Raw genomic sequence first — 18012 nt, 5'->3', positions numbered from 1 at the left:
TCTGAATTTATTTATCATGTCTTTTTTTAATTGAGTTTTTCGGTCATACAACTTGTCCTCAAGACATTGTCGCCACCACAGGTACAAGGTCAACTAGAAGATTATAAATACTTTTTTTTTTATAGATTGATTTATAGAAGAATATAAATATATTCATCAATTTTTCATCCATACTATAGAATACCTCATAAATTTACCTTCTCCATCATTTTACTAAGATTTATTTGTAATTTATCCTTTCTTTTAAATGCTGATATTAATTTTCAATTACTTTTTTACCCCCCACATTCATGTTATTTGTCACGCATAAGTTCTACAACGACTAAGGGTTAGATGAATACGGTGGCTGTTCAGTGGGCTGTAAAATCAGTTATAATTTATAAGGTTCCACGTTAATAATAAAATACGGTATTTTCTTCTCACAAAATATGCTTCACACCACATTCTATCTGTATTGGGAATATATCCCCATAAATAAAAAATACAAGTACAGGAGGTCGCTTTAACGCATGAGAAGCAGATCAGGACTCATAAAATACATAGGATGCGCACATTTCACAGTGGGGCCCAATTCCTTTAAAACAGCAGATAACCCGTATCCTGTAGGGATTGGGATCTGCTCATATGGCGCTTCACTCCGTCCTTACATGTATATCTCACCATGCATCGAGAATATTTCTCGTGAATAATAACGTATAAATACGAGAGAGGTGCGTGTGAAATCGGTGTGAGACGCCATGTATGAGGAGCAGATGCAGTCTGTAAACTTTGACTTGATTTTTTGACCCAATTTCTCGGGATCTGCTGTACCTTTTTGCAATGATTGGGCGCACCTTGCACCCGCACATGGCTATAATTGGGCACAAAGCTGGGAGCGTCTAGACGCGGAAGGAAAGCTGCTCAACGGGAAAGCCTACAACGGCTAGTTCATGTTACCGTTGCCGGTCATTATTCAAAAAAATCTGAGTCGAGTGACCTCCTTCCCTAAAAAAAACAAAGAGCAGCTCTGCAACTGCAACACAAATTATATTTTTTCTTTCGTATTCTCTAATCGCCTCATCAATTGACGAAGAGGAATCTTGGATCGGAACGAAAATGTACTACTCGTACACCCCGACTTACTATTCTTCGCTCCACGACACGATTACTACTATCTGCAAGAACATCCTCCCCTTTTCCTTCAAGAAGAAGCGCTTGACTAGTCTTACTGCCGATCAGAAGCTCGCCAAGCAACAGTCGGAAAATCTCAAATGGCAGCAGGAATCATTTCACCGGATTCTAAACCTCATTGGTCTCCACAAGGAAGGAATTGTTCCGGAAAGTGAGGTCTCTGCTTTTCGAATTCACCTCCTTGAAACTCTTATCGCTTCTCCAGCCGATCTAGAACAACCAACAATCATCAGGGACAAGTTGCTTTTCTTGCAGGTAAGACCATATATGAAAATGGGTATCTGATAATTTGCTAGATTTTTAATTGTTTTTTTTTTCCTGTTTTCCTTGTTCAGGAGCTGTTTTACGCTAAATGCATTTCTATGGACGAGTATCACTCTTCGAAGAGACCTCTGTTACAGCGAATGGCTGTTCAAGGAGCTGTGATCGATGCTAGAGATGTAATTGTTGCTGGTTCCTCCGAGAACCCAGTAGAGGAGTGGTCTGTTATCCAATGTAAGGATGAGGAATTCTTGATGGATAAAGACAGACTGCAATCGAAAACCAAGCCCAAGAACAGGACCCCAATGAAACCTATCAAAGGAGCTGCCGTCATGATTGATTTTGGCTCGTCTCATAAACTAGAAAAAAACGAGGGAATGAAGGGGGAAATAAATCCCATTGCAGAATCCTTGGAGCAAGATTTTGGGGCTTTCGAAGAAAACCCATTTTGGGATTTTCCTTCTAAAGAGATGGAAAGCGAGAGCCGGCCCATTCTAATGTCAGAAAGCTCACCACCAATATCAATTATGGCTGAGAAGGAAAGAGGAAGCACAGTGAAAAAGAAACCATTCCGTGCTCTGTTTCAGAGAGAACAGAGAGATGAAAACGCCGGCGATTGGGTACAAGATCAAAACGAGGCAGCATCAAAAATGGAAAAGAAGCAATGGGGATTTAATGGGTTGAAAAAGTGGAAGAGAAGTAATCCAGAGGACGAAACAACTCCTCTGCCTCTTGGAGAAAGATCCGACGACCATCATGCTTCTTCGATCCCTTGCGAACTTATTCATAGTCCAATCGGGGAGGGGCCAACCACCAAATCGATGAAGAAGATCCACTCAGATGGTTCTGCACCAGATTTCTGCATTGACAAGGTACAGAATCGCATAAATCAGTTAATTTCATCTCTTTATTTATTTAAATCATATACTCCAGTGCAACTAATTGTGGTGTTTTGGTCCAAAATTCTATGAAGGCTCTGGGAGAGAACATAAAGAAGGAATTGTCGCGAATCCAAACTGAACTCAACACCAAAAATCCGAACCTTCAATTCTCGTAATTATCGAAGCTACTATTTGAATGTCTTTTCTTCTATACTGATCTAGAATGCTTGTTTTTCATTACGTACTCTTCTGATGCCATGGATTTTACAGGAATAACCAAGTTGAAGCAATTTCAACGCGGCTGCCGGCCGATAAAGCTGAACTGAGGAAGTTCTTCCCCAAGTAAGCTATCTATTTTTAACTTCATTTCCTGTTTGTACAGTAAGTAAAAATGATCCTTAATTTGAAACTTTCATCAAATTCTGATCCATAAGATGATAACCCATTCCAGATGAGATAGATAAGATTTGTTTTCATCTTGAATTTTACAGATTCTGATTTTTCAGATACTTATTCTCTGTATAAATTTGTTCTTTGTAGGTCATGGTGTGATAGACATGGCGACGTTGTTCTAGACGTGGTGAGGAAAGAATTCAAAGATCATGTGGGTGAGATAGAAAGCAAGAGAAATGCTGCCAAAGAGAGGCATGGAGACTCGATGGGATGGGTGACCTTTGAAGACAACAACGAGAACTCTCATCCAAATTTCTTTGCTGCTCACCACCTCTGATTCTTTTATGTAATTATGCGAGTGCAGAGTTGGGGGAATTCTGAAGACAACAATGAGAACTGGCTTCTCAACAAATCTCTTTGCTCACCATTTCTGATTCTTTTATTTAATTACGCAAGTCCAGAGTTGGGGGTCATGATAGCCTCACTAGTTCTGTATGAGGCTCAACCTCCTCCTTTGCTAAATAAATAAATAATATTTTCTTCAGATAAAATAATGAAAGTTTTGGATTTTCTCTCTCTGTGACAAACCTGCCATTTTTGTCTCATCATAGCAAAAAGAGTTTTAAAGGATTTCCCGTTTTTTATAACAAAGGCACGCTCTGGAATTCTTTGCTAGAGTTCTAGGTGATATTACTGATTTTATTTTAGCTCATTCCATGAAGATAACTCTGACGTTACTTGGGGCTGGGAATGAATGACTTGTTGTTTTGTCTTTAAATGAATAAAATAATTCAAGAATAAAACCAACCCAACTTCATTTTTCAGGCCTTCAGCCATTAACAGACCGAGCTCACAAAGCCCTCCACCTCAGCTGTTAAGACTTCAATTTCAAGCAGAACCTCAATATGATTGATCCCAACATCAAAACCAGGCAGTGGGGAGAGAGCAAAGAACTTGAAAAAAGGATCGCGAACAATGTCAGGGTGCAACTCCCCGAGTTCATCGCCACGCAGATACGGTGAAAAACCCATGAACACTTGATCCAACCATGTCTGTACTGTACATACCGCCTTCTCCAATAAGTCTGATCTCATGCTGGTGCATCAGCTTCCGGCTGCCATTAAATTCTGGACAGAATTGGCATGACATGGAGGACAGCAACGGTTTCCCTCCACCGATTCTCTCTCTCCTTCTACCCGCCTTCTTACCGTTTCTACCACCTCTATTGGAGACGGGATCTGCTCCCCGAGTTCATCGCCACACAGATACGGTGAAAAACCCATGAACACTTGATCCAACCATGTCTGTACTGTACATACCGCCTTCTCCAACAAGTCTGATCTCATGCTGGTGCATCAGCTTCCGGCTGCCATTAAATTCTGGACAGAACTGGCATGACATGGAGGACAGCAACGGTTTCCCTCTGCCGATTCTCTCTCTCCTTCTACCCGCCTTCTTACTGTTTCTACCACCTCTATTAGAGACGGGATCTGCTCCTCACACTTGGGCGTTTCACATGCACATCCACCGTGCATTGGGAACATCTCCCATGAATAATAACTTAAAAGTATGGGAGATGTTCCCAATACATGGTATGATGCATGTGTGAAGTGTTAGACAGTTTTGTATGCCCTTAGTTTCAATCAAGATGATGTACTTTATGAGTTTATCGTAAATGAATAAAATTACATTTTTGATTCATATTCCCTTGGTATGTTTTTGTGTAATACCCTTAAACTGGACACTTAATGAAACTCGTGTTAGTTTAGAATATTCACAGCCAGGGGGTCGGTCTGGGGAGACATATCCTGACAAGGCTGACACTGTGGTGCCACCAAGTCGGTTGGGGTGGCCTGTCTTAGTTGCCAGGGTGAGACCCTAGGCACATACAGTATAGGATTAATTGAATCTTTGAACTGGACCAGATTTCTAGTATTGCCCTGGACCTTGGAGATTGGTGGGCAAAACTAGAAAGTTACACCCAACCCCTAGACTCGATTATGATACTAGGTGTCAGATTAGGCTGTCTTTGGTGTACCATTCAGTGAGATCCTTAGCGGGAGTCAAAACCTATGTATGTTGGGACAGTCTGAGAATTCATCTCAGTGGGTGATCATAGTGATTGGATCAGCCCTTTTGTCGGACAAAGGTAATGATTGGGGATGCACTCTCACTAATGGAAACCAAGACTGCCGGCAGCCGATTTCAATCGTTGAGATTTATTTTGCAAAATATATTTTATATGAGATATAAAAGTATATATGTTATGGTTTCTAAATGATTTGCAAAATGCTTTAATTCCCGGGATCCATATAAGCAGAGAGTGCAACACTGTTCCTTGCAGCCGAGGGAGAGGTTCTCTCTTGTCAAGTAGTGTATGATCATTATGGGCTGAGAGGTTGAGTGTAAGACCATTGAGGATAATACCCGATGGGCTAATCTTGCATCTGCCCAAAGTCCCTGGGTGTTACAAGGTGGCTTGGCCCAGGGACTACTTAGGGTAAGTGTTGGGCCCATAGAGCCCATCTGATGGGTTTCAAGGGGTGCACTATCCATAACAGTGTATTCGGCCAGGCCTTGTAACAAAGGCTGAGCTGAACCCATGTGGCTGATGTGTAGATCAATGTTTGGGTCCCACGCCATACAAGGAAGCCCAACTGGGCAGCAGTTTGAAAAGATAAATGAATACATAACCTTAAATGGGCCTTAAGCCCATTTCGAACTGGGCTAATTTGATTAGTCACTTAAGGGGCAAATTATGAGATGGATCAGTTGATAGGATTGGGCCCAGACCCTGTCCATTTAGAGAGTCCAAGATCTAAATCTCATTTAGATGTAGAAACCTCCTAATTAAATTAGGAGATGGTTGATCTAATCTGCAGATAAGATAAGGGTTATCCCTTATCTTAAAGGAAGAGGGGGCTTCCTTTAGACATGCAAGACACACATCCTTGTCTTCAGTGCTGAGATTACCAGAAGAGAGAATTCTGCACCCTGCAAATACTCTCTTGCCGCCTCCTTCCTGCAGCTGCTACCTACAACAGTTCGATCTCCAATTCTTGGGAGAAATCAAGATTGGATCTTGACACCAATCTTTTTTGGTGGGAGTTATATTCACAAGCCGTCCAGTTGATTCTTGCGAAGGGTCAAGTTCTTTTGGAAGAACACTGCCGATTCTGCTCCACCTTGCACTGCGCCATCTTTAGTGGGAGTAGATTTTGGATCCTTCCTTGGGTGTGAACACCTCCATTGGGAGATACTACTTCTATGTATCAAGTATTATCTCTCCCTACTCCTTTTGGTTTAGATCTGGTTCAGTTTATGATTCAAGAATGATCATTGAAAATATGATTTTCTAAATGAGGAATTTGATTCCCAGTTGAAGGGAGAGATTTTTTTTTAAAATTTGCCCCCTTATTCCGCAATCTTTGGGCGTCCATGTGATGGATTTCCTATCCCTTCAGTGCCCTCTTTGAGGAGAAAATCCCGTTTCCCTCTATTGGTGGTCTTTGTTGGATTGTCCTCCTCATGAGGTGGGACCCACAAATTGAATAAAAACAAAATGAAGAAAAAGTTGAAAAGAAAAAAAAGGGGAAATAAGGAAAGGGTCTTTTTGTATTCTTTAACTTGTCTTGCAAGCTAATACGTCTTTTGGTGTCCAACGAATTGGGAGAGTTCAATATCCACTCTAACAACTCTCTAGCAAATATCAAAGAAAAGGAAAAGGGGCTTTGAGAAGAAAGGTTTGGAAAAAAAGAGATTTACAAGGACTGAAACAAAGAAGATAAACCCATTTTCAACATCTCTTCTTATTTCCATTGCTGTACTTCCACCTTTGGTGAGAGATTTCTTATTTGCTATCTATTCTATTGAATCTTTCTGTTGTGGGAATCCAAGAGCCTTCTTAATATTCATCGTTTAATTGTAACTAGATAGAAAAACATTGTATTCCATTACTATTATTGATAGTGGAGGGTTTGGATTTCGGTACCGTGATTTTTACCTTCACATTGCAGGGTTTTCCATGTAAATCTTGGTATCTACCACTGTTGTTTGTTTTGTGTTTTGACTGTTTGATTCATTATTACATATCTGCTATTTATTGGTTAAGATATCTCTTATTTGCACAAGGAAAATATAGGGGTTATTCCCAATGGTCTTCTCTTTCCCTCAATCTCTTTGTCCTCTCTCTTTCCTTCTTAAAATTAATTCATAGGAAGCAAAATTAGTCATCAAAACAACTTCTTAAAATTAATTCATAGGACAACAAATGGTGCCCCAAATTTCTGGACGTAAATAGTGTGATTGCTTCTGAAAAAGAAAATAAAAGAGGCAAAAGGTCAAACATTCTGGGGCTCCAAGAAAAGCTGAGCTCAGAGTACTCAAAAAAAATATTAAGGAAGTCGAGATCGGAGGCTTGGCATACAACATATATACATTGGGGGTCCAAGAAAAGAGGCAAAAAGTCAGACATTTCAGGGCTCATATACCCCCACACCTTCCACACTAGCATTAGTTCTACTGTCTTCACTACCTCTAACCACATCGATCTTGTCCTCGTCCTCCTCAGAGTCAGACTCTTGATTGACCTAACCCATCATCTCATTGGTGCATGCCAACAAATTTAACTTGTTGAGGTCAAACTTCGGGCACACCAAGGCCACTAGCATTTGACACAGCTTGAATCCCTAATGACAGGTGTCGAACCCGAATTCCTCCCTTTCCTTCAAGAAGTCGGGTGAAGTCTTGAATTCTTCAATTGCACGGACCTCGGCATAATGGACGTTATCAAGAAACTTGGACTGTTGTTCAGTGAGGTTGGCCTCCTTCACTTGTAACTTTTGGTCCTTGCGCCCAAGCTCCTCAGTTAACTTCTCAACCTCCCTCGTCAAGTCCGCATTATGACCCCGCTCAACCATGAGCTCATCCTTCAGGTCGCTGATGAGACAGATAGCCAATTCAATTCGGGGCCTATACTCCCCTGCTTCCTCCTCAGTAGCCTAGGCCCTAGCCAAACTACCCTCAGCCTGCCTAAGCAAAGAATGCAACAAAGTGTTTGCCTACAAAAGATATAAAGGGAAATAAGTCCAGAATGGAAGTCATAATGAATGCAACGGGATGGTCGGAAACATACCACCATGAGGCAACGCATAAGCTTTCCCCTGAGCTCACTGGGATGTGACTCATGAAGCCTCGCGACCTCTTCAGGAAAGACGGTCTCCTTGCTCTTCACTAGGGTGGTCCAAAAGTCCATGATGGTGTGCCTCTCCTCGGGATTGGTATCGGCATTCGTGCCACCAGATGCCCTAGTCTCAGGTGGTAAAAGGGGCTCTTTGGATGTATGGGCGCTCTTGGGCTCTAGCGAGGTCCTTTCTAACTGGTCACTCTAGATTAGGTCAATTACCGGTACAATCTCAACAGTTCACATGGCGGTCTCTGGAGTAGCAACCTAAGGTTCCTCTTAGTGATCCACCTTCCTCTTCTTTCTCTTCATGGCTTGGAATAGCCCGGAAGTTGGCATGCCTGACATGTCTCCTACACAAGAAATTCAGGGGTGAGCCAAACTATAAAAAGAAAAAAAAGTAAAGAAGGAAAAGAAAATGCCCAAACCTAAGGTGATGACCAACCTAGAGGACTCAGTTCGGCCTGGATTAGCTTCTTCTCGGCCAAGTACTCGCTTATCATAGATTTCCGGTCCACTAGGACATAAACTCTTGCATGCATTTGCTCACTTAGAGTTTCCTCCATGGAGTCCCTTACTCCCTCTCTCCAGGTCGTTAGGAATGGCCATCCACTACTTTGGTCAATGAAGAAATACTTCCTCTTTTGGCCGATACCTTGGAGGGGAAGCCGTTTAGTAAGTTACACTAAGGTTGGTAGGATAGGTAATAACTATACATCCCATGAGTGCTAATAGTGTTGGGATATATATGGCATAGTTTGGCAAATGTTGGCAAAGGTCTTAACATCTAAGGGGAAGCCAACGTGGTGACAGAACGAGATGGTGCTGACTAGGGTCCTAATAGTGTTGGGATGAAGTTGATTTAAGGTAATGTAGTAATAGTTCAATACCTCAAGAAGAAGCGGATGAAGGGGGGAACCGAAGATCCACTTTCAAGTCAACCTCAAAGACAACAACCTCCATCATCTCTGTCCTCCTACGAGTACCCCTCAAGAGGAAGAGAGTAGGGGTAACCGTTGGTACTATCGGTTTTTGGAAAACCGTAACCAAAACCGAACTAATGCCAATCAGTTAACCGATTGATCATTGGTTTGGTTCATCAGTTTTTAAATAATAAATGATATATCATATATAATAAACATATATTTATATATAATGCAAATTTTTAATTTATAATATATATAAAATATATAATATACATATATATATGTATGTATAAAATATATCAAAATATATGTATACTAGTTGGTTAAGTTAACCTCCGGTTTCCTATATTGGTTAATTGAAACCAAACCAGTACCTTCGATTTTTTTAAAACACCAACCCGATCGATTTGGTTAATTGATTTTTTGGTTCGGTGTCTGTCGATTTTGTCAATCGGTTATATTTTTGTTTTTTTTTTGCTCACCCCTAGGAGAGAGTATCTGGACTGATTTGGAATCTTATAACAAGTTGTGAGCTCATAGACATTGTCGGTAGAGAGCTCGGAGGGTTCAAACTAGTCCAGTGCTTTAGCCCAATGTGAAGACGAGGCCCTTTTATGAGAATCATGCTAATCTTGAGTCAAGGTCCCTTCCTCAGACTTTCTACCAGACATTGTAAATGAAACAGAGCTAAGGAAAATGACTAACATAAAATGAATAGACCAACCTCGCCGATAATACTGATCATTTCGGTAATGCCGAGCTCTGCGATCTCACCAGGAACTCCAAAAACAGGGATGAGAAAATGGGCATCGAGTGTTCTATTTATAGACAGATGAACTGAACTATAGACAGTCGAGATCAGTTGGATCCAACGGATCGCAAGGGTGTGGCGGTGCGTATTCCTAGTCCAAATCTGTTTAGCACATTTTTGACATCCAACAACTTAATAGTTCTGTGGCATTTGCACATCCCTAGTATGCTACCTTGTGCTTAGGCCAGATTGACCGAACTAACTCGATCCCGAACCACTGGTCGAACCACAAATGAGGATGGAGAACAAACCAAATCATCTCAGGTTAAAACTATTCCTTCTAAAGACTGACCACCCCAGACTTAGGAGTGGGGGCAATTGATGAGTGATAATTTGGTCCTCCAATGACATCATGACACGTGGCACCATAGAATAGTTGGGTGATACCTCGATACCATGTAAGCAGACCACTTCGGACACTTAACAACTACATCAGTGACCTCGGCACCGCCTCGGTAGGTCAACATGCGAACAACTAGACAAGACCTCAGGTCGATGTAAGAGGTGACCTGCTTCCACCAAACTTCCCTGGCCCCAGTTAATGATTTGTCTCACGTGTCGAGCAACCTAACCCTTAAGTGGTCAATCGCTATCGAATTCCCTAAGATTACGATACCACGTTGGAAGAACTGGCTATCACCCCGCCCGTTTTGGACAAGATTGGATAAACATTATCTGCTTGCATAGAGTCCATCTCCAGGCGTGAAACCACCTCCAAACTAGATCAGCCGGAGATCCCGAATGCATTTTGTGAGGTTCACAGCAACCCGCCTATATAAGGGCTTCACCTCCAACCTTAGAAGGTACACGCGTTTTATCTCTAAAGCACTCTAGTTCTCTTGCATTTTTGCAATCACTTTCCCAGCTTGCCGACTTAAGCATCGGAGTGCCCACCTCATGTAAAGCAACCCAGACGCTCTAATCTCTCTCTCTTGCAGCTTGACCAAGCAACCTACTCAATACAACATCTAAGCTATCTGCCAACAAGGAGCACCACATCGCACATCATCAAAATTAAATGTTTCTTTCATTGCCAAAAGAACTTTTTGTGTTAGTTTTGAGTGAAATCAATGTTGAATTATTTGTTCCTTTTGTAGTTACTGCTTGTTCTTTTTATTTTTAAAATGAAAATTAAGATGGTTCTTTTCTTTTTTTTTTTTTTACATTTGTCTACCCTCTAATCCACCGACCATGTGTTGTAGGGTTGTGAAATTCAGCAAAAAGAAGCAATGGTGAATAAGACCTAGTGATTGAATAGGAGGAATGGGTGTGGAACGCTAAGACTAGGTGTAAATCGGGTCATGCCACCAAGGCCCGGCCTGACTTTGGACCATTCCGGCACAACACAACACGACACGACGACACATAGGTCGTGCCAAGCTTGACATGATGGTTTGGGTCATGTTGGACCTAGGGTTTGAAGTCCATGGGCCGGTATGGCACGACATAATTGTGCTGCCATGTTGCCCGCGGCCCACAGGCCGACATGATCCAGCCAGTAGTACGACACACGCATGGCCCGTCATGGGCCAGCATGGCATGACCCGTGCATCCGTAGCAGGCCACACTCGGCCCACCTGAGAACCAGTTGTTGGGGATCCCCCCCCCCAATGGTTAGTTTCAGCATTTTGGGGTTTTATTATAGAAATACCCTTCAACAACTATAAACAGCTATATGGGGAGTATTTATGTATTTTGGTTAGGGGGGATAAAAATAACAAAAATGCCCCCCAACAAATATATAACAACTAGCTTAGGGGAATTTAGGGTAAAGTGATAAATAATTTTACAATGACCAAAATACCCCTCCCAACAACAAAAAAAAAACTAGTTTTTAAGGTATTTTGGGCAATTGAATTATTTTTAATTCCTATAAATTGCTCTATCCTTCACCATTTTCATCACACTAATTCAACAATTCTCTTAATTTCTTCTCTAGTTTTCATACTCTTCAAGTTTCATCTCTCATACATTCTCTGAACTCTGATTAACTGATTCTCCAATTCTCAATTTTGTTGAGATTTCAACAAGAAATAGGTTTGCTCAACCAGCTCAAGTATCTCAAGTTAGCAATTTGGGAGGCTTGGACTCTTGGAGTTGAAAGGCTTCAACCATTGAAATCAAGTTGTATTTCGAACCGGCAATCTAGGTAAGTCCAATTAAATTAATTTTTATTTTTTTAGAATTTAAAAAAATGGTCGGCTCCTTCCGAAACAAATACCCCAACATGTTCAGCGTCGACGATATTCAATTGCATCATGATAATGTTAGCACCAGTATGGATGCTATTGATATTGATGGAACATCCACCCCTAGTATTGATACTAGCGGAAAGAAAAAGAGAGCCTCTAAGTTGATTAGCCTGATTTGGAAAATATTTGAAGTAAAGGAGGTTGAGGGGAAGGGAAAAAAAGTTATTTGCCAAAATATGCAAGAAATACTTTAGCTTTTGTAGCAAGGGTGGCACTGGCCATTTGAAAAGACATTTGCTCACCTATGAGAAAGAAGAAGAAGAAGAAGAAGAAGAAGAAGAAGAAGAAGAAGAAGAGGAGAGAAACAACACAAACACAAATTAGGTGGGGGCTTGGTACATTTGAAAAAAAAATGTGGCAAGAATTAGCAAAATACATTGTACATGTTGAACAACCATTTTTGTTAGCTAAAGATACTAAAATTGAAAAATGGTTACATAATTTTGTAAATCCACAATTTAAAAAAGTTTGTAGGAATAGTATTAGATCATATGCTTTAAAATTTTTTTATTTATATAAACAAAATTTAATTTATACGTTATCTAGTCTTATTTCTAAAGTTGCAGTTACTTCTGATGTTTGGACTTCTAAATTTAACATAAGTTATATTTGTCTTACCAGTCATTTCATTGATGAAAATTGGGTTTTAAATAAAAGAATTTTAAGTTTTACTAGGTTTGAATAGCCACATACTGGTGGAGTGACCATTCAAAAAATTATCTAGTTTTCACCGCCATGGCACGTGATCTACTATCCCCCTGGTGTTTATAATTCCATCGGACTTGTTTTAGTGCAGGTACTAGGGTGTTGGACGACAAGAGAAGTTGTATGAATGATGAAAGTATAAAGATGTGCATATGCTTTAAAGATTGACCGGATGGTGAAGACAGATTACAAGACAAAGGAAGGCATGACACTACACCCAATATTTCACCTGAAACAGATGATAAAAGTCATGAACAATAGGAGAAAAATTAGAAAACGATGAAGCCAATATTTTTTGTATACTCACTCAATAGTTGTATAGCATTTTTTCAAATTATTGTAAATTTTGTTTAATTTTATTTAATTTATTTGCTAGTTTTTAACATGTAATTTTGTATTTTCAATTTGTAACTATGTTGTACTTTTTATATTTTATTAATTTATTCTACTTTCCAATTTTCATATTTCATTTATCCATCCTAGTATCTAACCATTGTCTGCTTTGTATTTGTATCATTCAAATTTATAAGAAATAAAATTCCTATTTTTCTTCTAATTTGTTATTCCATTCTTATTTGGTTAAGTATTTTTTTTCATTTATTTGTTAGATTTCTCATTTCTTACCTTTTTGAATAATTCCCAAAGCCCAAATGAAAGTTAAATATTTTAGTTTTACACTTTTACTTAGCAAAGAAATAAAAAAAAAGCAAAAATGTCAAAAAAAAAAAACAATAACAAAAAAACAAAAAACAAAAACAGGTGAAAAGCCAAATAGGCCCGGTTTAACCCATGCCCCTGTGGCCCAAACCCGTGATACGGTATGGCACGGCATGGCACGAGCCCGCATGGGCTTGGGCCATGGGCCATGCCGAGCTGACCCCAAGTTATCCCAAGGGAGGGCAGCATGGCCTGCGGGCCGGCCCAATTTGTACCTCTAGCTGAGACCTCGGTGATTGGACCTTTTTTTCTTCTCTCCTTTCTTTTTGTTATCTAATGCTACTGGTGACGAACAGGGGGTGTACCAGTCAGAGTGGTGGTGGCAGGAATTGAGCCCAAGCCTTCGGCCCCAACTTTATACTGTTTCATGGTTAGGCTTTGGATCTGTTCCATTCAAATTTTTGCAAAATTTGAGCCCAAGCCTGGCCATGAACAGATCTTCCGGTGGAAACCAAGGGACGGTGCCGGTGATGACAGGTTGTCTATTTCTCCATGAAAACATGAAGAAGATAACCCTGTTTTCCACCCAAAATTGTTTCTCACGACTGGGCAGTTTGGGAAAAGCCCAAATACTAATATACACAACACATACAAAATCAAAGTTTTACAGTGAAGATATTTGTATTTGCACTCTTTCCAAACTGTGATCACCTATAAATTTCAAAATAAAAAAAAAAAAAAAGAAAAACCCAACTCATATGGACGATGTTGATGTGTTGTGGTATGGTTGGAATTGCAGGAAATGAGAGTAGGCTAAACCAATAAACCCATCAAATGTTACGGTCCCAACTCCCACCTAATTCGGATTAGCTGAACGCGATGTGTAATGTCGTGTAGCTCAGGTACCAGCAGTGTCCATCCTTCTTTCTCTGCTACTGAGATGCTTTGAGATGGAAACCCACACACGATTCCATGTAAAGTCAAAGGCCGATGCCGTGGAGCCGTTTGATAAACAACTGAACTGATTGGGCTGCTGAATTAATAATTGCTTTGGTTTTCAGTGAAAGAGTTGTTTTTGGTGATGGAATGGAGTAGGAGTTTGGATTCTGGAAACTACAATTTCAGTTTCAGATAAGTGCTACTGCTACCGAAATATTTGTGTATGGCTTCGAAAATTTCCATTCCAATAAATGAGACACGTGCATGCAGGCTTGTGGAATTGGTTTTCTATTCCCAGTTGTTTTCTCTCTTTTACAATTCTTCATCCTTTATCAGGAATTCAGGACTTGGACTTGGATGTGGATCGGTGGCTTAAATTCGATATTATCAATGACAGCTCACTTGAGGTTGCTAAGTCAAGAGGAGACTCTAATATCTTTCAGTCTTACGAGTTTCTGAGCTTACTCACACACACAGCCGAGAAGATGGCCGGTGGGTCGTTTGCTCCGGTAGGTGTGGCCAAGGAAAGGGCACAGCAGTACCAGGGGAAGGTCACCTCGTTTGTGGTCGTTACCTGCATAATTGCTGCCACTGGGGGATCAATCTTCGGTTATGACATCGGAATTTCAGGTTTCCCCATCTTTTCTCTTTCTGGGTTTCAATTACTTTTCCAAATAATTAGTTCTCTTTTCTGATGATCATGATCTTGAGAGCATATCAATCAATAGCCAAAACCAAAAAGATCAACCACAAAAAGGTGAGACCTTGGGACTAATCAGAAGAACAAAAAGAAGGAAACAGAATATTCCAGTCATAATTTACTAATCGAAGTATATATGGGAATGTGAAGGTGTGATGAATCAGTAATTGGTTTTTCTGGGTAACAGAAATGAACACAAAATCTCATAATTAGGCTCTTGTTTTGCTGTATCTTTGATTAAATACCTTTTTTCCAAAGAAAAAAAAATTCAAAAGAGGCGCCTACTTATGTTGTTAATTGGATAATTAACAGGAGGGGTTACATCTATGGATCCATTCCTACAAAAATTCTTCCCAGCTGTCTATCACAAAAAAAGACACATCCACGAGAACAATTACTGCAAGTATAACAACCAAGGTCTTGCCGCATTTACCTCTTCTCTTTATCTTGCTGGTCTGGTTGCATCTCTTGGAGCTTCTCCTGTCACCAGGAAGTATGGACGCAGAATAAGTATAATCTATGGTGGGCTTAGCTTCCTTGTTGGAGCCACTCTTAATGCTTCTGCAGAGAACCTGGCAATGCTGATCTTGGGTCGGATCATGCTTGGGGTTGGGATTGGATTCGGAAATCAGGTATTATTGTTTTTCTCAAATATATTTCCTGCAAGTTTGGAGAATCAGACAAATTCTACTGAAAAGACTAAGAGTTCACTGAATTTTTATCAAAATTGTTGTTTTCTGATTTCTGAACTTCTAGTATAGAAAATTCTACCAAGCCCCTTGTATGTTTGCCATTGTTTTGTATAGAACCATACATAATTTAATTTCCTGCATTGTCAAGAATATCTACATTGGATTTCTTATATGATTAGAAAATGAAATTATCCAAGCTCGAGATCAATAGTTAGAAAATTAGTACTGGCATCTTACGTCCCTTATTGTCCCACTTTCCTTTAAATGTTCCATGATATCTGATTTGCCTATTGCATGGTTGTTTTAAGGCAGTCCCACTGTATTTATCAGAAATGGCTCCAGTGCATATCCGAGGAGGGCTTAACATGATGTTTCAGTTGGCAACAACTCTTGGAATCTTTACTGCAAACATGGTCAATTATGGAACAGAGAAGATCAAACCATGGGGATGGAGGCTATCCCTGGGCCTAGCTGCAGTACCAGCACTATTAATGACAGTAGGAGGAATTCTTCTTCCAGATACACCAAATAGCCTAATCGAACGTGGATTTAAAGACAAGGGAAGACAAGTTCTGGAGAAGATCAGAGGTACCCATAATGTTAATGCAGAGTTGCAAGACATGATCGATGCAAGTGAATTTGCAAATGCAATCAAACATCCATTTAGAAACATCCTTGAGACGAGGAATAGACCGCAATTGGTGATGGCAATCTTTATGCCAACTTTTCAAATTTTGACAGGAATAAACTCAATTCTCTTTTATGCACCAGTACTGTTCCAGAGCATGGGGTTTGGTGGGGATGCTTCTCTATACTCCTCTGTCTTGACTGGAGCAGTTCTTGTTTTATCAACTTTTATTTCTATTGCAACCGTTGATAGATGGGGCCGGAGAATTCTACTAATCAGTGGTGGAATACAAATGATTTTATGTCAGGTAGCAATTCAATAAACCCTCAGTTTCCCATTTTGATAATAACCTAGTACTACAACTTGATTCCTTTACTCACAGCTATGAATGACTCCTGGGTCATTACTCTGTTTCTGCAATAAATAATTTCTATTTTTTGGCAAAACATATTCAGAAAGGATAGAAGGTGACGCCATATATACAGTAAAAACTACATAGTTTATTTTCTCATATCAAGCCAGAAGTTAAAAGTATTTTGATTGCTCAGTTTTAATTAAAATAGGCATTTTGTTACTCACTAGCTTTGCATTTCATACAGGTAATAGTTGCCATAATCTTGGGCCTTAAATTTGACAGCAGCGCAGAACTCTCAAAAGGCATCTCGATATTGGTGGTGGTTGTTATCTGCCTTTTTGTCATGGCCTTTGGGTGGTCATGGGGAGGACTTGGCTGGACTGTTCCAAGTGAGATATTCTCTTTAGAAACCAGATCAGCTGGGCAGAGCATTACTGTGGCTGTCAACCTTTTCTTCACTTTCGTAATTGCCCAGTCTTTCCTTTTCCTCCTTTGTGCTTTCAAGTTTGGAATCTTCCTGTTCTTCGCAGGATGGATTATTATCATGACGATCTATGTTTATGTCTTTCTACCGGAAACCAAAGGAGTTCCAATTGAAGAAATGACACTCATGTGGAGAAAGCATTGGTTCTGGAAAAGAATACTGCCTAAAGAGTATGATGAGAGCAGTAGCAGACAACCAAATTAATGGAGTTGGGACAACCAGAAGATGCAAATGTTTTAGAACCTGTCTCTTGAAAACACAGTAAGCTTTTAAGAAGGGAAGGATTTGAAAAGTCTGTTTTCAGATTAAATGTATATGAGTTGGTTATCTATTGATTTCTAATCTCATCTCAGTTGACCTGAAATAGCCCATAAACTAGCTTTGATGTACACTTGGTTTAGGATTTATATGCAAGACCTGATAGTCATGTTGCCCATATGATCTAATGGTATGGAGAATAACTTTTTGAAGATTTGGCATGCTACTACTCACATCTAATGAAAACTCAGATAAATGTTACTAATATTAAATGGAATGCTATGCTCTCTACAACATATATTTGAAGACATAATATGACAAACTTTAACATAGCCCAGCTAAGTTTTGGAGGGAGAGTATTGTAGTAAATAGTGGAAATGGTCCATACAAAAAAGTTGAAATGGTCAATACAACTCTGTCCATACAAAATAGTTGAAATGGTCCATACAAAATAGTTGGCATGCTTTGACTACACTTTTGACCGGGGGGATATAAGTAGTGTAGATTTTTAATATTTTTTACTATTTTATTTTAATAATTTCAAGGTTCTTTCCAACTATTTTTTGGTAAATAAGGAAAACAAAGGCTACCCAACCCAGGGGTAGCCCTCCCCAAAGATCACACAAACAGATGTACTTGAAAAACCAACCTAAACTACCAGAACTAAAACCCAACAGACTCATAACATGCCCCTGATTCACTAGCCAATCCACAGTAA

The 18012-nt window shown here is 39.9% G+C and overlaps 2 protein-coding genes across 4 annotated transcripts; both read left to right on the top strand.

The window, feature by feature from the left end:
• Window positions 1-881: 881 nt before the first annotated feature.
• On the top strand, window positions 882-3283 carry LOC148869561 (uncharacterized). The gene is made up of 5 exons (XM_088973973.1): window positions 882-1425; window positions 1506-2303; window positions 2405-2484; window positions 2583-2654; window positions 2853-3283. The coding sequence occupies exons 1-5, from the start codon at window positions 1096-1098 to the stop codon at window positions 3040-3042; spliced, it is 1470 nt and encodes a 489-aa protein (XP_088830099.1). The 5' UTR covers window positions 882-1095; the 3' UTR covers window positions 3043-3283.
• A 10325-nt stretch (window positions 3284-13608) lies between these two features.
• Window positions 13609-17506, top strand: LOC148869560 (sugar transport protein 7-like). Of its 3 annotated transcripts, none has more exons than XM_088973892.1 (5): window positions 13609-13775; window positions 14038-14807; window positions 15190-15509; window positions 15878-16504; window positions 16797-17506. In XM_088973892.1, the coding sequence occupies exons 2-5, from the start codon at window positions 14429-14431 to the stop codon at window positions 17238-17240; spliced, it is 1770 nt and encodes a 589-aa protein (XP_088830018.1). In that variant the 5' UTR covers window positions 13609-13775; window positions 14038-14428; the 3' UTR covers window positions 17241-17506. The 3 variants fall into 3 exon arrangements, with proteins under 3 accessions (XP_088830018.1, XP_088830019.1, XP_088830020.1); XM_088973894.1 differs by lacking the exon at window positions 13609-13775 and having other exon boundaries at window positions 14152-14398; window positions 14514-14807; XM_088973893.1 differs by lacking the exon at window positions 13609-13775 and having other exon boundaries at window positions 13990-14807.
• Window positions 17507-18012: the final 506 nt, after the last annotated feature.

Source organism: Nelumbo lutea, chromosome 2 (assembly GCF_056320005.1).
Source record: "Nelumbo lutea isolate HS-2025 chromosome 2, American lotus-T2T, whole genome shotgun sequence".
Classification (NCBI taxonomy): domain Eukaryota; kingdom Viridiplantae; phylum Streptophyta; class Magnoliopsida; order Proteales; family Nelumbonaceae; genus Nelumbo; species Nelumbo lutea.
The sequence above is the reverse complement of the archived record's forward strand: the minus strand, read 5'-3'. Positions and strand labels throughout refer to the sequence as shown.

What these genes read in the sequence shown, in the direction of transcription:
- LOC148869561 (XM_088973973.1), top strand. Translation starts at nt 1,096, where the DNA reads ATGTACTACTCGTACACCCCGACTTACTATTCTTCGCTCCACGACACG. An exon ending in ACAAGTTGCTTTTCTTGCAG is followed by an intron (nt 1,426 to 1,505) that starts GTAAGACCATAT and finishes TTCCTTGTTCAG; the next exon opens with GAGCTGTTTTACGCTAAATG. An exon ending in CAGATTTCTGCATTGACAAG is followed by an intron (nt 2,304 to 2,404) that starts GTACAGAATCGC and finishes AATTCTATGAAG; the next exon opens with GCTCTGGGAGAGAACATAAA.
- LOC148869560 (XM_088973892.1), top strand. Translation starts at nt 14,429, where the DNA reads ATGAGACACGTGCATGCAGGCTTGTGGAATTGGTTTTCTATTCCCAGT. An exon ending in TTATGACATCGGAATTTCAG is followed by an intron (nt 14,808 to 15,189) that starts GTTTCCCCATCT and finishes GATAATTAACAG; the next exon opens with GAGGGGTTACATCTATGGAT. An exon ending in GGATTGGATTCGGAAATCAG is followed by an intron (nt 15,510 to 15,877) that starts GTATTATTGTTT and finishes GGTTGTTTTAAG; the next exon opens with GCAGTCCCACTGTATTTATC.